Below are 24,230 nucleotides of genomic sequence, written 5' to 3' on the forward strand. Positions count from 1 at the left end.
TTTTTGATAACGGGCAACGGAACAGTGAATATAATTGACATTGCTTTAAGATCATTGCTTTTTAAGAGATGAAACAAAAACTCTCTTGTGTAGGTTTTGTGACTCTTTGTGTGTGAGAAAGTTCACTTCACATAACGAAGTCCAGTTAGTTCAAAGACTACATTTAAAAAATATAAATGCATCAGAAATATAAAATTGTATCTCTGGAACAGTAAGTCAAAAATTAACACGAAGACTTTTCTCCATACCCAGTTGTATTATTGTTACTTATTTTGTGCTCCCATAAGGTTCACTCCCTTGTCCATCCATCTACAAATACGTATCATGCAAAATCAGAAAGTCTTTTCCTTTCCCCCAATGTATGCGAAGTTCAAGAACCAATGTGGTGAAGAGAAATTATGCACAGGTGCTTCTTATAGAAAAAAAGTGGTTGGGAATCTAAACCAGACAAAGAAATGTTAGAATGTTTTTGCAACTACTCAAGCTGAATTTTGAAGGTAAAGTAGGAATGAAAGAAGTAAAAGGGCTTTCAGGGTTGATGGGAGTTTTGTATTTAGGGATGATTTAACTTGGTACTTTTGAGGACTCTTTCGAGTAACTAGAATATCAAACCTGGTTGCTTACGGTTACGGTCAAGCTTGAATTTTGCACTATAAACTAAGCCACCGAGAAATTTCAGGTAGAATTAAACGACAAGGCTTGGCTTTTAGTTAAGGTCACTTAGGTAATGGTGTGGAAGAGTCACTGGAGGAAGCATGAAACAGCTACAGCAGGAAACATTAGGAGCCCGCTGCATAATCTGTCTGAACTAAGGCCGTTAAGAGGGCAGAAGCAGACAACTGACATCCTTGCTACAAAGTGGTCCTCCATTAGCTGCACGAGCACTGACTGGGAGCTTGTCAGAAAGAGAATGTTGTGCCGTATCTCTTACCTTCTGAATCAGTATTTTAATAAGCTCTGGCAATCTGTAGGTCTGGGAGGTACCACTCACAGAGATAAGTAACACAGTGGGGGCAGTTAGTGGAGGAAAAGAAGTCACTATTCTAGGTGTGATCTAGTTTAAGGTGTTTATGGAACATCCAAGAAAGCTGATCCATAGCAGTTGGGTACAGGTCTGAAGGCTGGGCTGAAGTCTGGTTTGGAGAAACAATTTACCATTTATCAACAAGTCCGTATTTGAAGCCATGGTCCAACCCAAGTTTGCTGGGATTCGCCCAAGGAAAGTATATCATTAGTCAAGCAGAGGGCCCAGGAGGGAACACTAAGAAACACGATTATTTGAAGTCCCATACAGCAAAAGGTTTCCACAAGACACAGAAGGAACTTCCAGTGGTAGGAATGCACAATGTGAGTAGTGGGAAGAAAGTTCCAAGTGGCAAGATGGTCAACATTCTCATTCCAGCAGAGGTCACATAAGAACAGACAAGAGTCCATTGGATTTGGCAATCTTGATGTCAGAGTAAAGCTACAGGTGGAGATTATTTCCCATTAAGTTCTTTCTTGACCTTAGTATGTGGGGATGCAATTTAGTTCCTGCTCTCAAAGTTCAGATGAGTAGAGTATGTGAGAGGAGCTTGGTATGGAGCCAGTTTGCAAATGTTCTCTCTTCCAATAGGATGGTAAATTCTTTGAGGAATAAGGAAGGCACATAAAGATGAGTTAAGACCCAGTCCCCAGCCCTCAGCATTTATAACAAATCAGAAATAAGACATCTGTAGTACAAGATGGGACATGTATTATAAAATAGCAGAGATTGAAAAGAGGAATACACCACATCCAGACAGTAAGAAGAGTCTGCTTACTCCTCAATTGTTAGCACAGAGATATGCACATACTTAACATTTACACTGTATTAATTGCTGAATTTTCCTCTGAACAAATCTGGTATGTTATTAATAAAGTCCCCTTTATTCCAAAATCCAAGGAAACTTCAAACTCATTCATGAGATATTTATTAAAATAACACATTTAGGGAAAAAATCAATACAATGTATACATCATTACTGAAAACTGTATACCATCATACAAAAAAGGATTTTATTTTGGGAAATCGATTCCTAATTTATGGCAAGTTTTACTTTCAGAAATAAAACCACAAAACAACACAATCTAATTCAATCTTAAAGGCTGGCATGCTGAGCAAGGAATGTTCTTATTCTTTGTAGGAGCTCCTTCTTTACACTGTCAGGTACCAGGGCTGAAATACAAAAAATAAAAGGGTAAGAAGATTCCAATTAATATGTCAATTTGGTATTTGATAATTTATTCAGAATTAACAATAAAATAATTTCATGAATAACCCATACGTCTTAAAAATGAAAGAGGTAAAGATATCTGAAAAGATAAAGTATATTTGCAATTCATTATTTGAGTGAACTATTCAATACCTAAATACACTGCACAATGAGAATAAAACATGGGAAAATTCTTTAAACTAGAAGTGGAAAAGACCTTTCTGAATCACAGATGATTATAACAAATTGATAAATCTGATTTAAATGGAACAATGACAATTTAATAAGTTGGTCAAAATCACCATAAACAAAGGGAAAAGACAAAAAGTGGGAAAACACTCTTAGAGAAAAGGCTGATCACTCACTACATTTCTCCAAATTGCTAAGAGAAAGATCAGACTGGTTGAAAAATGAGCAAAGAGGTGAAGAAAAGGCAAACAACAAATCTTGAACAAAAAGGGGTATAACTTCATAATTGAAATGTAAACCAAAGCCACATTCAAACAGCATGTTTTGGCAATCATATTGGCTAAAAACCAAAGGTCAGTAATATTGTGTGTTGGAAGACTGAGGGAAGATTGGCTCTCTTTTATTAGCTGGTGGAGGATATAAATTGGTACCACACTTTTGGGAAGCTAGTTTGGCAATACCGTATTGAAGTAAGTGCACATACTCTCTGACTCAGCAAAGATGCAAAAATTGCAACAGGAGTTACATTTGTGGTATTTTTATTTCTTCAATTTAGAACCATGTGACTATTATCTATTCAGAGTATAACACTAAAAAAAAAAGGTGGGGGGGGAGGAATAAAAAGGGAAAAAAAAAAAAGGAGCCCTGCTCCTAGGAATTTTAGTAATTTTAAATTACTATTAAATGTCAATAAATCAATGTACACTATTTTTTTTTCCTTTCTTGGCTACTAATAAATAAGGACAATAGGGAATTAACTGAAACTTCTAATGCTACTTGCCTATAGCCAAAGGAAATGAAATATTTCAGATACAGTCCAGTATTTGTATAGTGAATTCCACAAATAAGTATATAAATTAAGTAGGACACATACTCCTCTTTACAGATTGTTTAGTTTAAGCCTGTAGAAATAAAAGCTACATGATTAATTCAAGACCACTGGAAATGTGATCACTATATATATTAAACACACTTTTAATAAAAATTACAGTGATGGAATATAGATCAGTTGCCTTGGAGTTAGGGATAAGGTATGACTATAAAAGGATAGCTTGAGAGTGTTTTTTACAGGCAGGAGGGTAGTTACATGAATCTGTACATGCATATAAAATTCACAGAACTGCAAACTAAAAAATGGTCAATTCTACCGTATTTTAGTTAAAAAAAGAAAATAAATACCTCTCTTGGCTATAAAAGACTACGAACATAAAAGAAAAGATTTATTGTTATTTCTCTGTTCTGGATTTGCTCATTTTCTAGCAGTAGAGCTATAAGGGATTGAAATGTCTAAGACAGAAGTGTTGAAGGAGAAGCAAAGGAAATTTCTACCCTGTATAACCAGCTCCAAAAGTTACATAAATTACAGAAGGAAAAATAGAAAAAGAAACTGGAGAAAATAATTTTAAGATTTTTTTTTTTAAATTTATTTGACAGAGAGAGATCACAAGTAGATAGAGAGGCAGGCAGAGAGAGAGAGAGAGGGAAGCAGGCTCCCTGCTGAGCAGAGAGCCCGATGCGGAACTCGATCCCAGGACCCCAGGACCCCGAGATCATGACCTGAGCTGAAGGCAGCGGTTTAACCCACTGAGCCACCCACGCGCCTGGAGAAAATAATTTTAAATGTAAATTCATGTGGGGAACAATAAATAATGTGTTTTTTTTTCTTTCCTTCAGACATACTTGAAAAGTATGAAAAAGTCATTTTTTTTTTTAAAGCCATAGACAGGCCTACAGATGGCTGGAAAGGACTACGGGATTCTGTAGCTCTTTCCCAGCAGGTAGTTCAGAGAATTAGTATTCTCTAGAAACAATTTTCAAACTTTTTTTTCACTTTTTACACTTAAATTCTTTTTACTACATCCGTGTGAGAAAACAGATAATGGATCATCTAATTTATCTACTTCCACTTAAAATTACCAAAAGAGACCCTTTCACAAAATTAATGAAAATAATGTAGCCACATCTGAGCTAACAATGTAACGTAGTTCTTAATATATAGTACATATTATCGATGTTAATATAATATTCCCTCTCTTTCCTTTGTCTTCTGTAAGAAAATGACGATGACGGTAGTGCAGATTTTAAATACAGATTACCGAGAACATGAAGTTTTAGAGCTACCAAATTCTTAACTTGGACACTTAAGAAGACAGAGCTTTACTTATTTTAAAAAAAAAGAACATTGACTCAGGCTGAAGTAAAAGTTTGAATTATTAAATATGTAAGTAAAATTGGGCCATATCTAATAAAATTTATAAATCCTATCTTCAGGTGATACTTGCCTCTACAAAATCCCCAATTTTAAAAATTATCTGTTTTAACAACCATTATCAACTTACATCTGTATACTGTTTTAGAGTGCAAAAACATTTTATACCTCTCATCTATTACTCAAGACTATGCCAGAGAGGAAAATAGGCAATAATAATCTTTCCCAATGAGAAAATATAAGTACCCAAGTATTTTGGAAAGGTTGTTTTTCCCTTTAAAAAGAAAGGAAAGCTGAACCAGCAGGAGAGAGAGAAAAAAATCATGTCTTCAGCACACCTTTCCTTTCACATAATTTGTATTCCTTACCTCTGCCTTTTGGTGTGATTTCAGCCACCAAGTCATCAACAGTAACGTGTTCTAGTCCTTTTTCTTTAATTACCTCTTATGCAAAAGCAAAAAACAAATCATATCATTTAAAATCATTATCTGTAAGAAAGATTTTCATAGAGGAAGGGTTAAGATCATGTTTTTAGAGTGCAGATTGGTCTTTAAAAAAAAAAGAGGACACTTCTTTTTTTCTTTTCTAATGAAGGTTTAGCTCAACCTTAAACACATTAAGTATTCACCAGATCAAAATCTTAAAAGCCTGTTCCTCTCTCAGCTAAATAACCCATAACAATTATTTTAACACTGAGAATGAATTTGAACTGTAAGGTCAAATCTAATTATGTGCAAAAGGCTGGAAATTGATAACAGGTCTTATTTCACCATAATCATACCAGCTCCTGAATGTATGGAAGGGGCAAAAAGCTATTTATTTGAGTCTAACTTGTAATTTCATAGCCCAAACTTAAAGAATAGAACAACTCCTTTGTTCCTTTCTCTTCTCTAGGCTGGGCCAAAAGAAAGAGAAGAGGGGAAGGAGATAAAATTTACTGAAACACTATTAGGTGCTAGGTGATTTACAGCATTTGATATTCGTAACAAGCTAATGGGCTGGGCATTTTTCCACTTACAAGTGACCCAACTGAGGCGTAAAGATTAAATAACTCATCCAAACATGAGCTGAAATCCAGCTCTAGTCTCTTCCAGTGAAGGTCTGTATGACCCCCAAAACTATGTTTTTTCAAATGGGCGACAGTGCCTTCTTAGGATTAGTGATATAAATAGTCTTTATTATTAATTGTAGAAACCACTATGATATAATGGGAGTTCACTGAAAATATCCAGAATTCCAGTATACCAAAGTGGAGCCAGAAGAGGCTCATCTTCATGACATGTATAATCTATCTAGTGGCATCATCATCAATACCTAGCAATTTTACAAGCTTCTACTCTACATTTTAAAAAAGTAGGTGTAATTACCTAAGAGCTTTTATAGGTAAATTTTTCAAAAATAACACTGTTAAAGCCAGGAGATATAATTCCTATGGAATCTGCCAATCATAAAGTGTTTAATTTGTTGTAAAGTTAAAACATAGGAATAACTAATATTTCACTTTGAGTAGGCACACTGAAAAAAGTTGGAATGAATAGTTGGATGCCAGAAAAAATCTTGCCTCACTTGTTTTAAGAAAAATACAAAGAAAATTTCTAAAGATTCAGGAATTATGTCTACCAAAAGGGGACGGGAAAATCACTGCTAGAAGACTGAATTTTCTATTTGTTTAAAATAATGTTTGGCACTCAATAGATCTTAAAATACTGCCTATTATTTCCTAGTGAACCCCAAGCCAACAAGAACAATGAAATCAGCTTATCTTGTAAATGAAACTGATTACCTTTACAGTGTGCCTTCAACTGGTCCTTCCAGCCACATTCAATTAATTTAGCTCTCAGCAACTCTTTGAGGCTGTTGAAAACAGAAAATATTTTCATGTTACACTATAACAAGGTAAAATATTTTAGATAGGAATGTTTGAAGCAGAAGTTCAAATGTTCAATTAAAAATTCCCTGCCTTCTAATCCCAAAAACTTTAACTGTCACCTAATTTTGATTCTGTTATTAAATAATTCTTTCGTCTTATGGAAGCCATTTGAACTCTGGACTTCATTTTCATCATCAGTAAAATTAAAGGAAGTGGATAGGGTACCATAATTCTCAAGAAACTCTACTCTCTGCCTTCCCAGACACTTTCTACTTACCTCCAACAGGAATATTGCAAGTGTTGTACAACTTCTAAATGGTATTAGTTGAGCTTGAAGCACCTATACCTTACAATCTTCAAACTCCAAAATCTATTCTTCAACTACAGACTCTTATCCTTTAGCTCTCTACTTCCCCATGATACCCCTCTCTAAACCTCAAAAACTTTCCCCTCAATTTTTTCCAATAACCCTCTAAATTACATACTAAAGATGGAATTTCATTGATTCTAAGTGTTGTTTTCCCCCCACATTTCAACAATTCAGCAATTGGTATGCCTATCATAATTTAACTGGCGGTATCTTCTTTTTCCCTAGTAAACAACAATAATGGTGTCAGGCTCCTGGGTGCCTCAGTCTGGTAAGTGTCTGTCTTCGGCTCAGGTCAAAATCTCAGGAACTGAGTCCTGCATTGGGCTCTCTGCTCAGTGGGGGAATCTGTTTCTCCTCTTCCTTCTGCCCTTTCCCTCCTGTTTGTGCGCTCGTGCTCTATCTCTCTTTCTGTCTCAATAAATAAAATCTTTAAAAAAAAATATGGTGTGTATTGCAACTAATGGCATCATGGATGTAATAAGATATTTTCTTACCAGTATTTTCTTATCCTTTCGCCATACCCACTCTTACAAATCCACAATCTTCAACCTAAATCATTTCTCAGAGCTTGAACATGTCATGTCCCAAACCAAACCACTTCTCTGTCAATATTTCTAAACATTCACTATGTGACACTTCTATCTTGGTATTTATTTAGGTCTTTCCAACTTAATAGGGCGAAAAACCAAGTCCTGCTTCTCTCCCATTTCAACGTATTCTCCCTGTCAGAATGCCATTGTCCATCCTTGTTCCTCAGGCTAGAAAATTTGGCATCCTTCACGCAGCAACTCTGCTAACACTATATGTACAATCCATAGAAGCAATTCCTATTGGTTCCAGTTTTAAGTATATACTATAATTCAAATGTTTTTCACCATCTTTGCAATTATTTCCCTAGTCCAAACCATCTTCTTCTTTTGACTGGACTGTTACCAAAGCCCCTAACTTGTCCCCTTGTTTCCTCCCTTATATACCTTGCTCTCCTTCCTGTGCTCAAAACAGTCTATGGTTTCCCAATTTACTTAAAATTCCAAATCTATGCTATAGCCTAAACAACCCTCCATGATCTTCCCTCTCCCCAGTTATGCCTCTGACTTTATTTCTTCTTCCCCTCACCCATTTATTCAGGCTCCTGAGCTTCCATGTGGTCATCAAAATACTAGGCAAGGGCGCCTGGGTGGCTCAGTGGGTTAAAGCCTCTGCCTTCGGCTCAGGTCATGATCTTGGGGTCCTGAGATCAAGCCCCGCGTCGGGCTCTCTGCGGGGAGCCTGCTTCCTCCTTTTTCTCTGCCTGCCTCTCTGCCTACTTGTGATTTCTGTCAAATAAATAAAATATTTGGAAAAAAAAAAAAAAAAACTAGGCAAACTCATCTGGGGTCCTTGGCTCTTGGGAGTCCCCTCATTCCTTCATATCCTTCTGACCTCTTATCAGTGAAGCCTTCTTTATTTTTATTTGTCTCAAATACACACCTCATTATCTGTTTTATTTTTCCTCTAGAATTTATCAATCTACACAATACAGACTTACTGTCTGTCCTCTCCCATGTAAGCTCCACAAAAGAAGAGACTTTATTTTGTTCGCTACACCAGCACCTTAACAGGACATAGCATGTGGTAGAAACTCAGTAATTTTAAACCGCATAAGTGAAAAAACAAATAAACAATAATAAACAACCCCCTTTCCTCATAACTGCCAATACTATCCTCTCAGTACCCCAAGGCATTGTTCTCAATATCTTCTTCCTCATTTCTCATATCGAGGGCTGCTTTTGCTTTAAAAAAAATTGTAAGTTCTCCTTTCCATTTTTGCTGTTTTTCATTTTTAAACTGATATAATCTGCTACCACGTTCTTCTGTAATCTATGTCTAGCCCTTCAAGTCTATCGTCCACATTGCCAGGCTAATATTCCTAAAGAGCAAATATAATGTAGTCATCCCCCTTCTTAGGATCTTTTAATGATTCCCACCACCTAAGGATAAAGTCAACAACTGCTGTTTCTTCAAATCCGTCACCCATTTTCCTGACCTTTCTTTGACACCACTCTTAGCGTAAGAAATCTGCATAGGGTTCCAACAACGGAAATGAGACCTAGGCAAGGTTGACCATAACTGGCCTATGTACCTAAGTAAGACGGTAATCACACCAGGTACTTTGCTGGAACTACTAGGAGAAAGGTAATCTGAGCCAGAGGGATATGAATTCTGAACTGCTAATCTCTGCCACCTTGTGGGTAGAGTCTGCTTGAGAATAAAGCCAACACAGAGGAAAACAGAGCTGAGAAAGAAAAAGAAAGACATAATCTTGGTAACAATTTTTGAGTGCTTGGACCCAGTGGAGACTGAAGCAACTTCAAGCTCTAAACTTTGTTCTTGGACAAGTTTATATATTTCATTGGTTAAGGCAGTTTCTGAGTTCTATCATTTGCAAATCAAAGAATTGTGACTCTTGTCTACTGTCACAGCAATATCACTTCCACACTTTACCTGCTAGCTTTAATTTTTGTATTCCTCAGAACATTATCATGTTGTAACAAGTCTGTCCTTTATTGGCTGGAAGAATGGCTAATCTTTTTTCTCCGAGTTGAAGTACTTCTTTTACTGTTTTGTAACTGATTACCCTAACTAACACCCGGGTAGAGTTGAAAGATCCCTCCTGTTCCTTATGTATTTCTCTTAGGCAGTTTTTCACTGTTCTGGAATCCTTTCTTGGTTCCTGAGTTTCTGCTTAGTACTTCCAAACCTGTTCTTTCTTCAAATAATTACTTTGGCCAATTTTGTGCTAGGGATGATGTTGGGGATACAATGGTATTTCTACTGTCAAGGAACTTAGATTTGGAGGACACAAACAAGCAAAGCAAGTGGTTATAATCCAATGTAATTAAATGCTAGGCTAGAACAGGGTATCTGGGACTTAACAAATTCCTACACAAGATGATGTTAATTAAATTAAACTTGAAAGATGAGCTAGAATAAGCAAAAGAGGAAGTAAAAGGGGAAGAATGTTTCAGAAGACTAGGAACAGCACATTCTGCTCTGAAGTTGAGTGTAGTAAATGAAAGTGGTTCTATCACATTATCTCCCTGTTAAAAATTGGGTAACATTATGTTTTTAAATTGTAGTCATTTGAGTAGTTTTTTCTTTTCCATTAGATTATACATTCTTTGAGAGAGTCATTTCTTGTTCATCTTTCTAGATGACACACTTTTCTTCAAGAATGCAATACGGAACACACCTATTTTTTACAGATGTTAGGAACTGAAACTTGATAATCTCAACTTTCTGTAATTCCTTCCATTGACATCAGTTTTGTTCCTTGATATTTAGATGCTCACGTGTAACATAACTATAATTTAAAGGCGTTAAATGTAGTTTACTAACACAATATATTGCTTACCGTTCTCTTTCTCCGGTTTCTATCAACTTTTGGTTAATCGCTGCTCTCATCTGCGCATCTTTGTTCATCTTGCTAACCTGAACATCAACATGTATTTTCAGATACAGAACACATACAAAGCATTTTCTTCTAATCCTCCAGGTAAGCATCCCAACACATTTAACATTCTATCAACTGCAGGGGTGATAAATTTCAACAATGTGTTAACAATGTCATTACTCTTAATATTATTTACTGCATCCCAAGAAGTCATATGATTAACTCACGTTACAATTTTTCTTCCCCCATATACTTTTTATTAATGAGTTTTTGGATAATAATAATTATTGTTAACTTTTATTTAACACTTATGTGCCAAGTACTGGGTTAACACATTGGTTTTTTTTTTTTAACCTCATTTAGTTCCCAAAACTGATTCTTTTACATAAGAATTTTTAACTATTTGTATTTTACAATTGAGAAAACTGAGGCACCAAGACAGAAAGTGGTGAAGACAGTATTTGAACTCATGTACTTTGAGCCCAGGAGCCCCCAAACACTGTAACATCACATCATAACTGACTGCTAATCATTTCTGCACCTTAACTGCATTCAAAATTTCAAAAATCATATAACCGAAACACTAATAAAAGATTAAGCACTGTTGGTGAAAAATTAAAGTTCCAGATTAGGCTCTAAGTGCTCCACTTTTGAGTAGGATGTACCCAGAATTACAACTGCCAAACTAGCTCCAAGTATGTGTGTGTGTATATCTTCACCAAAGCTTGCTGGTGGGAAAAAGGAAAAACAAATCTCAAACTAATTCCTAACTTAGAAAATTCTCAATTTTCCGTAAAAAAAAAAAAAAAAAAAAAGACAACCAAAACCAAAGCGATGTAGAAAGGAGAAGAAGGTTAGAATGTAACACTTGAAAAAAACTAACATTACTGTACATAATCTGTCACTAACTTGGGAACACTTTCGCTGTGTCCCACTTCGTCTACATGAAAACTTAAGCTAGCAATTGAGTTTTGAGTTGCGAAAAATTTTTTTTTCTTGACTGGAACGGGAAAAAGGAAGGGCTGAGAAAGGACTGAGAAATGTTTGGTTATGTAGTTGGAGGCTAACATTTTAAAAATAATTCTAAGGCCTAGTCAGTACCATTCCTAGAATATTGAACTTGAGCTCGTCTTGGCCCCTAAAATACGGATAGTGACCTTGGACAAGTCAATTCTTAAAGGCCTCAGTTTTCTCACTGGTAAAACGAGGGCGCTAGGGGATCCCTCCCAGTTCAGACATTCTTTGGGAAAATAGAATAGGGCGGAGACAGCGGGAGAGGCGGGAGGGGAGGAGCCAGAAAACAAAGCGTGGACTGGCTTCAGGCCAACTCCGGTTGCACGCCCTGTCGGAGAGCCCTACAGGCCCGCGAGCGCGGGTCGGGGAAGCTAACGAAAGACAGCACATCGAAAGGAGCCTGGGCTGGGCCCGGGTCCCGGCCCTGAGGACCACGGGCATAGCTCACCACCATCACCGCGGGCGAGGGCCGTCCCTTCCCAGCGACGAAATGACCCTTGCGCTGACGACCGTTACCTACCACACTCTTCGGCTGCCCGGACCTAGACCCTCAGTAGCTCGGGCACCTAAGCACACAGAAAGCTAAAACACGCATTTCCGGGGCGGGGTCTCGCCACCCTGCCTATAACTGTGAGAATTTAACCAGCGCGGGCCGCCTCCTGGTAGCTCAGTCTTCTGGGTAAGAGAGTCCACACCGTGCTCTCTCTCGCTAGTGTTGAGTCTCCGAAAAACTACCTAGCCCGACATGCAACGGAGTCAACTTTCTCATGGACACTACATTTCCCAGAAGGCATCCCGCATCGCAGTGTTTTCTGGGATGGGAACCACGCCGCCCGAGAGCCTCGGTACTAAGAGCTAAGCGCGGACCTTTCAACAAGAGCTTTATTAATTCTCACGCTACGACCCAGGAAGGCTATGGAGGTGGCTGCTAATTGCTCTCTACGCGTGAAGAGACCTCTGTTGGATCCCCGTTTCGAGGGTTACAAGCTCTCCCTCGAGCCGCTACCCTGTTACCAGCTGGAGCTTGACGCAGGTGGGAAGCGGCGGCTCTCCCCGGCACCCTAGTCCTTCCCCCGTCGGTTGCCAGCGGCCGGACCCTTCCCTCATTTTCTTCCTTTCTGACTTGGGCAGGCCCGGAGACCGGGGCCTTCCGCACGGCGGCTCGGGCTGGGATAGACCGAGGGTGGCCGCCCTGGAGACGGACGCCCATCCCGGAACCCAGTGGGAGTCTCTTTTCGCGTGGCTGTTAGGTAGCGAGACCCTGGGCCGGCGCTGGCTCGGGCTCCCAGGCTCCACGGCTCGTCAGGGGGCACGCGGCTGCTGCCTGGGCTCAGGTCGCCTGTCCGTCGTGGCCTTGCCCTGCTGCGGGGAAAACTCAGGACTTGTTTCGGTCTGGAGCATCCTCGGTAGCCTTGTGCGCTGAGAAGCCACACCTCCTGCGAGGACCCCCAGCTCCTGTTTCCTCTGGCGGAGACCCGTTTCGCAGAAGAGAAACTCCATTGCAGTTCAGAGCGTTTTTAGTTACATAGGTGCTGTCACACTAAGGACATAATCGTAGAGAACATCTCTAGAAAAATTTGAGGGAAAGTCGATTTAACATCTATGCTTCTGCTGTTTGTTTTGTGTATCTGAGGCTGGCCAAAAAATTCATTCCTGTTCTTAAGAGGTGACGAATGGCATTTTCGTTAAAAAACCCAGAAATCTGCATTTTTAATATAACTGTCTACTGGCTCTGGTGCGTGTTGCGAGCGGATCACACATTGAGAAATACTGATCTAGAATTAAGGAATTTTATCGAATAAGTGTTTATTGATACATCAATAGAGAGCCTGTTTTAGGAAACATCTATTGAGAGAAGCTTTTTAATGTTACAGGGTGATATTATCAAGAATGAATATGATACAGTCTGTAAGATAAGAGTGAATTTGGCTACTTTGGAAGAAAAATATAAATATAATTACAAATCAGTGCGATAAGGCAGTGATTGGGTTATGTACAGAACATGATGGTAGTGCTTAAGCCTCTTTCCAAACCAGCAGGGGGATCTGGGAAGGCTTCCTGGAGGAGTTGATACCTAAGTTGAGTTTTGAAGAAGTAAGAGTTTACTGGGTTAAGATAAAATGAGCTTAGCTTTTCTTTCATTCCCTTCTTTTCCTTCTTCCACTCCATGTCAGTAATTGATACGAGTATGTTTAGTTTGTGCATTAAAAACTCAGTGGCTCAAAAGAGTAAGCAGTTACTGTTGCTCATAAGTCTACAAGTCAGGTAGGTGTTTCTTCTAGTAGTGGCTTGGACTCATTCCTGCATCTTTGTTCACTTATGGATCTGCTTGGTGGCTCTGCTCATCTTGGCTAGACTTCCTCATATGTTTGGGGGGTTCTCTGGCTGTAGACTGCAATAAGATTATTTCAGATGGTCTTTGCTTAACTCTTCTCTGTGTGGTCTCTCATTTTTAGCAGTTTAGCCCAGGCTTAATCCAAGAGAAAAGTAACAGTGCACAGGCACTTTTTCAAGCTACTGGCGTGGAGTAAGTTTGCTCTTGTCCCATTGGTCCAAACAAGCCATATAAACAAGCCTTCAGGTCCGTGTAGCAAGCTCGTAGGAAAGGGTATAGATCCAGGGAGGCGTAAAAAATTGGGCCTATTTTTCTAGTCTATATGTAGTTGCTTATGTTGGAATTATGGAGTATTTCTTCTTTTAGTCTCTCTCTTCAGTCTGTCAGCAATATAGTCAGCTCAAGATTTGACTTCTCCTTGGCTCTACCGTTCTCCGAATCACAGTTATCTCTTACCTAAACTATAGTAGTTTATTTTATTTATTTTTTTTTAAAGATTTTATTTATTTATTCGACAGAGAGAGATCACAAGTTAGACAGAGAGGCAGGCAGAGAGAGAGAGAGGGAAGCAGGCTCCCCGCCGAGCAGAGGGCCCGACGCGGGACTCGATCCCAGGACCCCGAGATCATGACCCGAGCCGAAGGCAGCGGCCCAAACCACTGAGCCACCCAGGCGCCCCTATAGTAGTTTATTGACTAGCTTTCCCTATAGTAGTTTATTGACTAGCTTTCCCGCCATTCCATTCTCCTTCCTTCCATTCTCTGTAAAGTGGTATCATCGTAGTTTTTAATTTTATATTTATTTGATATCCTTTTTCCTCCACTAGACTGTGAGCTCCATGAAGACAGTAATGTTTCTTTTGTTCACTGCTCTATCCCTAGTGCTAAATCAAGTGAGTGAAGAAAAGGCATTGTTATTGGGGCCATTCCATTCCTGAGAAAGTGTGAACAATGGGAGAGAGTAAGTAGGTAGTGTGTAGGACCCACTGCAGTCCTGTATAGCTGCAGCAAAAAATCTGGGGAAGTAGAGAACACTAAGAAAAATAGGTGAGGTTTGCCTTGTGGACTTTATCCACATGGATAAGTCAGTGTTTCCCAGATGTTTTCTCGGGCCCTTAAAATGAAAAGTAAAGCTCAGCTGTCAAAGATTTGTCAACTCTTTAATTTGCTAAGTGGAGATGTTTCTTTTTGTTTGTTTTAATTTTATATTTAAATTCTAGTTAGCTAACATATAGTGTAATATTGGTTTCAGGAGTAGAATTCAGTGATTCTTCAGTTACATAAAACACCCAGTACTCATCACAAGTATCCTCCCTCCTTAATGTCCATCACCCATTTTAGCCCATGCCCCACCCACCACCCCTCCAGCAACCCTCAGTTTGTTCTTTATAGTTAGGAGTCTCTTATGGTTTGCCTCCCTGTTTTTTTCCTCCCTTCTCCTATGTTCATCTGTTTTGTTTCCTAAATTCCACATTTAGTGAAATCGTGGTATTTGTCTTGCTGTGACTGACTTGTTTTGCTTGGCTTGATAAACTAGCTCCTAAATGGAGATGTTTCTTAAAAACTGATGTCCTCACCCATTCTTTCATAAGCAAAAGGATATTTTAACATCAAAAAAGCCGGAAGCAAACTCTTCCAATATCTCTAAATTGAATACATTAACTTTATTAACAACTCACTAAGTTGTCTTGTTCTCTCCTCTTTTCACTGTTGTTGGTTTTGGAGTCTGTGTTTGGGATGCACAGTTGGAGGTGATGAGGTGCCATTTAGGGTTTTAGGTGTAGAGAAGAAACAGATTGAGAGATTGATGGTCTAATCTTACCTTTTGTGGAGGTTGAATTGGGAAGATTGGAGGAATAGAGATGGGGAGACCAGTTTGGAGTAGTTCATGTTGAGGGGCTTGCATTAAGAATTGTTACCTAAGGGGCGCCTGGGTGGCTCAGTGGGTTAAGCCTCTGCCTTTGGCTGAGGTCATGGTCTCAGGGCCCTGGGATTGAGCCCCGCATGGGGCTCTCTGCTCCGCAGGGAGCCTGCTTCCTCCTCTCTTTCTGCCTGTCTCTCTGCCTACTTGTGATCTTTCTCTGTCAAATAAATAAATAAAATCTTAAAAAAAAAAAAAAAGAATTGTTACCTGAGGAAGATGATGGAGATTTAATTCTTTTAAAAACTGTCATTTCTAGAGACAGTGAGGTAATACTGAGGAGTTTCTCTTGGCAATTTGATTTCTTTTATGCATTAATTTAGCAAAACCTTAGTGGATGGTGTGTGAAGTAGTGCATTTAGGATGTGAGGATAACGATGTGCTCTGGTTTCAAACAGCTCAAAATACTAGTTTATTTCTATCCTCTTGTTTTAAATAATGTTAGTAAATTTTTCTGAAGTTCCCTTTGCTACATAAACAATAACTGTCAATTTGTGTATTCCAGAGAATTAAGCAAAAACCCCTTTTTCATAAAACTGTGATTGTCCTTTGAACCAGCAATTCCAAATCTGGACATTTAACTTATACAGGTCTTCCTTCACTTACAGTGGGGTTTTGTCAAGACAAACATGTCTTAATTTGAAAAATGCATTTAATACATCTGATCTACCTAACATCATAACTTAGCCTAGCCTACCTTAAGTGTGCTCGGAACACTTGCAGTAGCCTAGAGTTGGGCAGAATCATCTAACACGAAGTCTAGCTTATAATACAGTGTTGAATCTCATGGAGTTTATTGAATACAAAGTAAAAAACAGAATTGTTGTATGGGTACAGAATGGTTTTAAGTGAATGGTTTGTTTACCTTCATGACCAGTCATGTGCCTGACTGGGAGCTGTACCTTGCTGCCATGGCCCAGCATCACCAGTAATATCCTACTGCATGATCATTAGCCTGGGAAAAAATCAGAATTCAAAAGTGCAGTTTCTACTGAGTATGTATTGCTTTTGCATCATTGCAAAGTCAAAAAATCCCAAGTTGAACCAATTTAAGTTAGGGATTGTCAACATATTTTTTTCCCTATACTTACTCTTCACTGTGTAACTGTTTTTGTATATGTTTCCCCCCTGTATTTTACCTAGCTAACTCATACTCCATTTGTTCATCTTGGTTTAAATGTTACTTATAGATTCCTTTCTTGACTACCTAGTTAGACTCTATACTACAGAATTTATACAAATTAGAATCTGTAGTCTGCTTTCCTACTGTGCCTGGTCATAAACTTTATCATACTTTGTAGCATTTGGTTTCTGTTTTCTCTTTTAAGACTGTTGGTTTTGTTATGGACAGTTCCAATGTCCATCTTTCAGTGCTTTACTTCTAGGCCTGGAGCATGCCTGGTGAATAATAGATGATTTTATATCACCCATGCACATTAAATAGGTTTATGGGATAATTGACAATAAACTGCACGTATTTAAGTGTACAGGTTGGCAGACTTTGACATAAATACACAATCATTGAAGTCCTCACTATAATCAAGATATTAAGTTTAGCTCTCATCCTCAACACTTGCTGTGGCCTTTGTAACTGGCCCTCTGTTCCTCCGCATACCCACTTCAGTCCCTAAGCGACTGCTGCTGTGCTTTCTGTCATGATAGATTAGCTTGCATTCTCTAGAGTTTTATATACATGGAATTATACAGTATGTATTCTTTTTTGTCTCACTTTTAGTCAGCATAATTACTTTTAGTTTGTGCTTGTGTGGGAGAAGGATATTGAAATCTCTTTCATTGTGGATTTTTCTCTTTTTCCTTGCAGTTCTGTCATTTTTGCTTCATATATTCTGAAGCTCTGTTATGGAGGCACCTGGGCAGCTAAGTCAGTTAAACCTAATTGAGTCAGTCAGGCTCAGGTCATGATCCCAGAGTCCTGGGATCTAGCCCCACATCAGGCTCCCTGTTCAGCAGAGAGCCTGCTTCTCCCCTGCCCCTCATCCTGCTTGTTCTCACACTGTTTCTCTCTCTCAAATAAGTAAATAAAATCCTAAAAAAAAAAAAAAAAAAAAAAGCTCTGTTATGTTGCATAAACACTAATATTTTGCCCTTTTAATAAATTGACACCTTTATCATTAAAAAATAACCCTTATTCTTGGTGATATTCTTTGCTCTGAAACCTCTCTGATATTAAAATAGTCACTCAGGCTTTCTTTTGCTAAGTGTTATCATACTGTGTGTATTTATTTATTTCCATCTTTTAAGTTTTGACCTGTTTGTGTTTTAGTATTTAACATGTATTTCTTATTGGCAGAAATAGTTGAGACTTGCTTTTTTATTCAACCTGACAATCTCTGCCTTTTAATTAGACTGTTTACATTTGATTTGATTATTGATTTTGTTAGTTTGGGTCTTTCATCTTGGGATTGTTATTCTGTTTGTCCTATCTAGTGTTTGGGAAAACGAAATTTTCCCTTTTTTACAAAATTAAAAAAAAAGTCCATTTTCATTTTTTTAATGTTCTTTTGGATTATCTTTTTTAAATTTCATTTATTTATTTTACAGAGAGAGAGATCACAAGTAGGTAGAGCAGCAGGCAGAGAGAGAGGGGGAAGCAGGCTCCCCACTGAGCAGAGAGCCCAATGCGGGGCTCGATCCCAGGACCCTGAAATCATGACCTGAGCTGAAGGCAGAGGCTTAACGCACTGAGCCACCCAGGTGCCCCTGGATTGAGTGTTTTCTTATGAAATCATTTTTATCACATTTGTTGGTTTATTAGCTATAACCCTTTGTTATTTTACTAGTTCCTTTAGGGTTAAGGGTATGAATCTTTAACTTATTGCATGATACATTGAAATAATGTTACACTACTTAACTTGTAATATAAGACCCTATAATTCTGTTTCTTTCTTTCTGGCCTTTATGCTATTATATTTATGTTTTCAAAAGACATTTTTGGCATGTGTAGGATTCTAGTTGATACCTTTTTTGTTTTCAATACGTTTGATCCTTGAATAATATGGGTTTAAAATATGCAGGTCCATTTATATTTGGATTTTTTTTTTAATAAATACGGTACAGACCATAAATGTGTTTTCTCTTCCTTATGATTATCTTATTAGCACTTTTTTCTAGCTTATTTTATTGTAAGAACACAGTGTATAATATATATACAGAATATGTGTTAATTGTGTTATTGGTGAGATTTCTGGTTTATGGAGAGTCAAAAGATATAGGTGAATTTTTTAATGTATACCAGTCAGTGCTCCTAAACCTTGTGTCATTCTAAGGTCAGCTATATTTTAAAGATGTTGCCTCACTGTCTTCTTGCTTTTGTTTCTGATGGAAAAATGCTTTTTCCAGTCTTCATTCTTTTATACATGACATGTCTTTTTTCTCTTTTACATTGGCTTTGAGCAGTTTGATTATGTGGTTTTCTTCATGAGTCTTGTGCTTTGAATTTTGTTGGTCTGTCTAGATCCGTGGGTTTATAGTTTTCCATTTTGGAAAGTGTTCAGCCATTATTTCTTTCACTTTTGTTTTTGTTTTTGTTTTTTTAGAAATCCAGTTGCCTATTTTTAGATTGCTGGAAATTGATCCCAGCTCATCAGTACTCTTGATTTGTGTGTGTCTTTCTGTTCTTTTTTTCCCCCATGTTTTATTTTGGATAATTTTTATTTTCATGCCTTTACCTTCACTAATCTTTTCTTTTGCAATGTCTAACCTGTTATTAATCCCGTTACTTGTATTTTTCATTATAGATATTATAGTTTCTTTTTAAGTTTTTCGTGTCTATTGTTTTGAGCATATGGAACGCACTTTAATAACTTTCAGTGTTCTGTTCTGCTTATTATAACTTCTCTGTCAGTTATGTTGAGCTGTTGATCGATTATTCTCTTCATTATGGTTTTTGGTTTTTTTCCCTCTGTACGCATAGTAGTATTTGACTGATGCTAGAAATTGTGAATTTTACGTTTTTGGCCATAGGATAGATTTGAATTCTTATAAACTTTGTCCGCTTTATTCTGGGATGCAGTTGAGTTACTGGAAACAGATTAATTTCATTTAGTGTTTTATGATATGTTAGGCTGGTCTGGAGCAGTGTTCAGTTTGTCTCACTACTGAAACAAAAGTTTTCTGTGTACTTTACCCATTATCCCTTGAATTAGGTGTTTTCTCCATTCTAACTATTGGAAACAGTCATAGTTCCCAGCCTTGTGTGAGTGCCAAACTTCCCTCTTAATCTAGAAGAAGTAGGAGAGAATGGAATAATGAACAATTGTGTGAGAATTAACCTTGGACAGGAGAAGAGAAACAGAGATATCAAAACTTCTTTTTCTTCTTATGTGTAATACAGCAAATACTTAACATGGTTTAAGGTTAAGCTTATCAATAGTTTTATAGGACAAGTATTATTAATTTTCATTACAGATATGGAGATAGGGTAGAAAGGCTAGTTACAATAAAACTACTTGACAGTGGCAAAGCTGACTCCAAAGCTCATGCTTTTTCTGATCTATGTGGTCTCTGGACTCTTTACTTCAGGGGAGGGAGAGTAAAAGCTGGTAAAGGTTTAGCCTGTAGTCAGAGTAAAGAGAAGAAGAGCTATGTAACCATTAGATTTATGTAGCATTTACTGTAAAATTCATATCTGCTCTTAGGGTAGAAAATATGGGGAAGAGAGGTGGATGACTATGTTAATTTGTGCAGAAGCATTGTATAAAATAGGTTAGTGGGAGCAATGCTCTGAATTCTAGTTCTGTTATGTTTCGTAAATCTTACTTCAGAGCTCATAGCATGGACTTGTGCAGTAGTTACACCTTATCCAGTTTCAGTTTCACTGTCTACAGTTACCCATGTCAGCTGCCATGCAGAAGCAGGTGATCCTCCTCCTGGCGTATTGTCAGAAGATTGGTAGTAGTCTAACATCACAATGCCCACGTCATTCCCCTCACTTCATCTCATCACATAGGCATTTCATTATCTCACATTATCACTGGAAGAAGGGTGAGTACACTATTTGAGAGAGAGAGACCACATTCGTGTAACTTTTATGACAGGGTATTACTGTAACTGTTCTATTTTATTATTAGTTACTGTTAATTTCTTACTAGGCCTAATTTATAAATTAAACTTTATTATTGGTAAGTATGTATGTATAAGAAAAAAAGTATATATAGGGCTAGCACTATCTGTGGTTTCAGGCGTCCTCTGGGGATCTTAGGACATATCCCTGGCAGATAAAGGAGATGGGACTGTACTCTTTTTTTACATCTTTTTACACAAATAGAGAACTCAGTAACTAAGTGAAGAGACTTATTATTAGAAGATAAATTGCCTAAGACGTGGCCTTTGTAAGTTAATGTCTTAATGTTCTTTGTTTCTATCCCCGCTTTTTTAAAACTATGAACTCCGCTTATATAGGTATTAGAACGAATCATATTTAATCGGCGTTGAAAGAGTTGAATATTGGCAATTTCACGTGGCTCAACACAACAGTGTATTTTGAAAGGACAAGAAGCAGTAATTGTAACCATTATTAACACCATTACAAGGATCATGTCTGTTTTATATTAACCAGTGTATGTCCATTGCCAAGCACAGTACATGTAGTAGACATTCAGTAAAGAATTTGTGAATGAGAAGCTGTAGGTTTTTCAAGTTTCATACATGTTTTATGAGAAATCTAGGGGAAAATTAAGGGAGATTTTCTTCTTGTTGGGTCCTAAGTTCTTTTAAAAAGACTAGTAGAGAAAGAGTTTTTTTTTTATTTTTTTTTAAGATTTTATTTATTGATAGACAGCAAGAGAAGGAATACAAGCAGGGGGAGTGGGAGAAGGAGAAGCAGGCTTCCCACTGAGAAGGGGCCCTGATGTGGGGCTTGATCCCAGGACCTGGGATCATGACCCGAGCGGAAGGCAGATGCTTAACGACTGAGCCACCCAGGTGCCCCAAGAAAGATTTTTGTTTAGCAAAGCTCTTTTATTTCCAATGAAAGATAATATTAAATAATAAAATATTTACTACTCTGGCTTCTTAGCCCTCTGTTAAAGAGGTTCCCCTTTTTCCACCGTTTCCAAGATTCCAGCAGAAATTTGAGACTCCTTTTTCTTTGCCTCCTTTCTTAGGACGCTCTATGGAAGAGCAGCTCTGCTAGTGATTAAGTTCATTACTCTGTGGACACTGCTTTTTCCTTTCAGTTGTTCTGCCTCTCCTTTTATGAACTCAAGATGGTTAACATGAAAAATGCAATGATAACTTTTACTTTCTCATTTGAGGCCAAAGACGCAGCTTTTTCTATACACTAACAAACTTTTACAAATTATTAAGTATGTAACATACCCTATGCTCATTTCTGTGTCCTAATAAATTAGTAAATTATCTTGTCCAAACTCAACAACAGGAAACAGACTATATTATGGTCACCTAATAATGATTTTCTAGAACCTTATGTTCACAGATGAGATATTGTAATAAGGCAGAGGGCTAAGAAGTCTCTGGTTTGTTTGGGATTGCTCAGGGTCTTTGGCACAACTATGAAGAAAATGTAATTGTCATATCTTCCTCTAATATTATTACTTTGGGTCATTATGTTACCATGCATATGTCTTGCAGTATTGAGTTTCATCCACACTGTGGTGCTAGAAAACCAAGAATTGATTGTTCCTCCTAATCAGTGGAATATGTATTTCTAAGTGTTCCTTATAAAATAAATACTTTCTTAAATTATAAATAGCAGCTACCTCAACCTTCATCAGATCTATGATAAAGTGATGATTTTACCCCTGAGATGCCTCCAAACTTCAGTGAGTCATCCTTTACCAAGATGACTGCAACAACTTTCTAATGTGTTAACCGTAAAAATAAAACAGCGAAGTTATTTTATCAACAATGGAGTTATTTGGGGATATCAGAGAATTGCAATTCGGGACATACAAGCCATAGGAAAACCTTAGGCAAGCCCAGCAAACAAAGGAGAGGAATGTTATTCTATGGAGAAGAATGAGGAAGTTGGGAGGAGTTGTTTGGATGAAAGTCAACTGAAGAGCAGGAGTACAGGTTAATGTTGATTTCTCATTAAAAGACTTGCAGGAGTAGTGCATTTCTTGTAGGAGATGCATACAGTGTACATCTTATCCCTGTTGGAGTCTCTAATTGGTGATTCTCTCCTATTGGATATTCTTCTGCTGGGGTCTGTAATTAACAGTACTTCCTGTAAATGATGTTGGGTAGTAGGGTTCCCCCTGCTAGCCTCTCCACTGTATTTTTAGTGAGCTTTCCTTTTATTAATATTTACACTGGATTTTACCTTGCTTTGCTTCAGTCTGCTTTACATACTGTAGTGGTAAGTAATCTCTTTATAAATTCAAATCTGAACTTTGCTCTCCTGCTTGGAAACTTAAGTCAATTACATTAACTTTTTTTTTCTTTTTTTTTTTGTTTAAAGATTTTATTTATTTATTTGACAGAGAGAGATCACAAGTAGGCAGAGAGGCAGGCAGAGAGAGAGGAGGAAGCAGGCTCCCCGCGGAGCAGAGAACCCGATGCGGGGCTTGATCCCAGGACCCTGAGATCATGACCCGAGCCGAAGGCAGCGGCTTAATCCACTGAGCCACCCAGGCGCCCCCAATTACATTAACTTTATTGATGAAGACAGGGCCTTTCATGATCCAGCTCCTGCCCAGTTCTCTAGCTTTGTTTGTCTGAAGCCTTTTCTTTTACAGATCTCCATGGTGCTATGTATTTCCACCAGTTTGGCCTTCTCTTGGTTCTTTGAACCTGCTTTTCCTTCTGCCTCTGTGTGTGTGTGTGTGTGTGTGTGTGTGTGTGTAGATATATTCCTTCATGAGCTAACTTTATCCTTACTAACTTGGCTTAAATTTCTGAAATCTTTCATCAGTTCCCTATTCCACAGAACAGTGCCCAGTGTTATTTGTTCTCATGGTACCTGGTAATTTTTCTTCCCACCATTTATCACAGTTTCATTATATATTAACTTTTGTGATTATTTGACTAATGTCCATTTCCTCACTAAATCATAAGTGGTAAAAAGATTCTGTGCTTTTTGCTCATCATTGTATCAATGGTGCCTATTAAAATATTGCCAAATAAATCAGTGAATGAATATAAGTCAGCCAGGACTCAAGGCAGGTTATAGAAGTAGGAACCAATAAACAGTATGGAAAAAAAAAATTAGAATACGTAAGTTGAGTTTTCTGTTGTTTTTATTTTTAAATTTTTTATTTACCTGTAAGTTGAGTTTTGTATTAAGGTAAGGTATTGGCCCAGCAGAGTTTCCTTAAATATTTCCTGTCATTAGAAATTAATTCTAAGTCATGGGCAGTCCTGATTTATAAGGGTTCCTTTCTGCGTATGACGGAAGGAAGAAGGAAGCAGAGTTCACATTTAATAGATTAAAATTATGGAAGTAGGTGCACCTGGGTGGCTCAGTCAGTTAAGTGTCTGCCTTCGGCTCAGGCATGATCCTGGGGTCTTGGGATCAAGCCCTACATTGTGCTCTCTGCTCAGCAGGGAGCCAGCTTCTCTCTCTGCCTGCTGTTCTCCCTACTTCTGTGTGCACTCACTGGTTCTCTTGCTCTCTGCCAAATAAATAAATACTTAAAAAAAAAATTATGGAAGTAGCTAAGAAAGTAGATCT

At 37.9% G+C, this 24,230-nt stretch overlaps 2 protein-coding genes across 3 annotated transcripts in view; one reads left to right on the forward strand and one right to left on the reverse strand.

Annotated features, from left to right (window-relative positions):
* Positions 1 to 1,935: 1,935 nt before the first annotated feature.
* Positions 1,936 to 11,912, reverse strand: ENY2 (ENY2 transcription and export complex 2 subunit). 2 transcript variants are annotated; one of them, XM_046025190.1, is made up of 5 exons: positions 11,768 to 11,912; positions 10,267 to 10,343; positions 6,416 to 6,486; positions 5,001 to 5,075; positions 1,936 to 2,197 (listed from the first exon to the last, which is right to left on the reverse strand). In XM_046025190.1, the coding sequence occupies exons 1-5, from the start codon at positions 11,771 to 11,773 to the stop codon at positions 2,121 to 2,123; spliced, it is 306 nt and encodes a 101-aa protein (XP_045881146.1). In that variant the 5' UTR covers positions 11,774 to 11,912; the 3' UTR covers positions 1,936 to 2,120. The 2 variants fall into 2 exon arrangements, with proteins under 2 accessions (XP_045881146.1, XP_045881156.1); XM_046025200.1 differs by having other exon boundaries at positions 11,840 to 11,906.
* A 235-nt stretch (positions 11,913 to 12,147) lies between these two features.
* NUDCD1 (NudC domain containing 1) overlaps positions 12,148 to 24,230 on the forward strand; it is an 81,369-nt gene continuing 69,286 nt past the window's right edge. The window contains exon 1 of the mRNA XM_045982029.1: positions 12,148 to 12,352. Within this exon, the coding sequence (XP_045837985.1) occupies positions 12,235 to 12,352 (118 nt within the window). The 5' untranslated portion in view covers positions 12,148 to 12,234. The remainder of the gene's footprint in view (positions 12,353 to 24,230) is intronic.

The sequence above is a fragment of the Meles meles genome, chromosome 1 (assembly GCF_922984935.1).
Source record: "Meles meles chromosome 1, mMelMel3.1 paternal haplotype, whole genome shotgun sequence".
NCBI lineage: Eukaryota > Metazoa > Chordata > Mammalia > Carnivora > Mustelidae > Meles > Meles meles.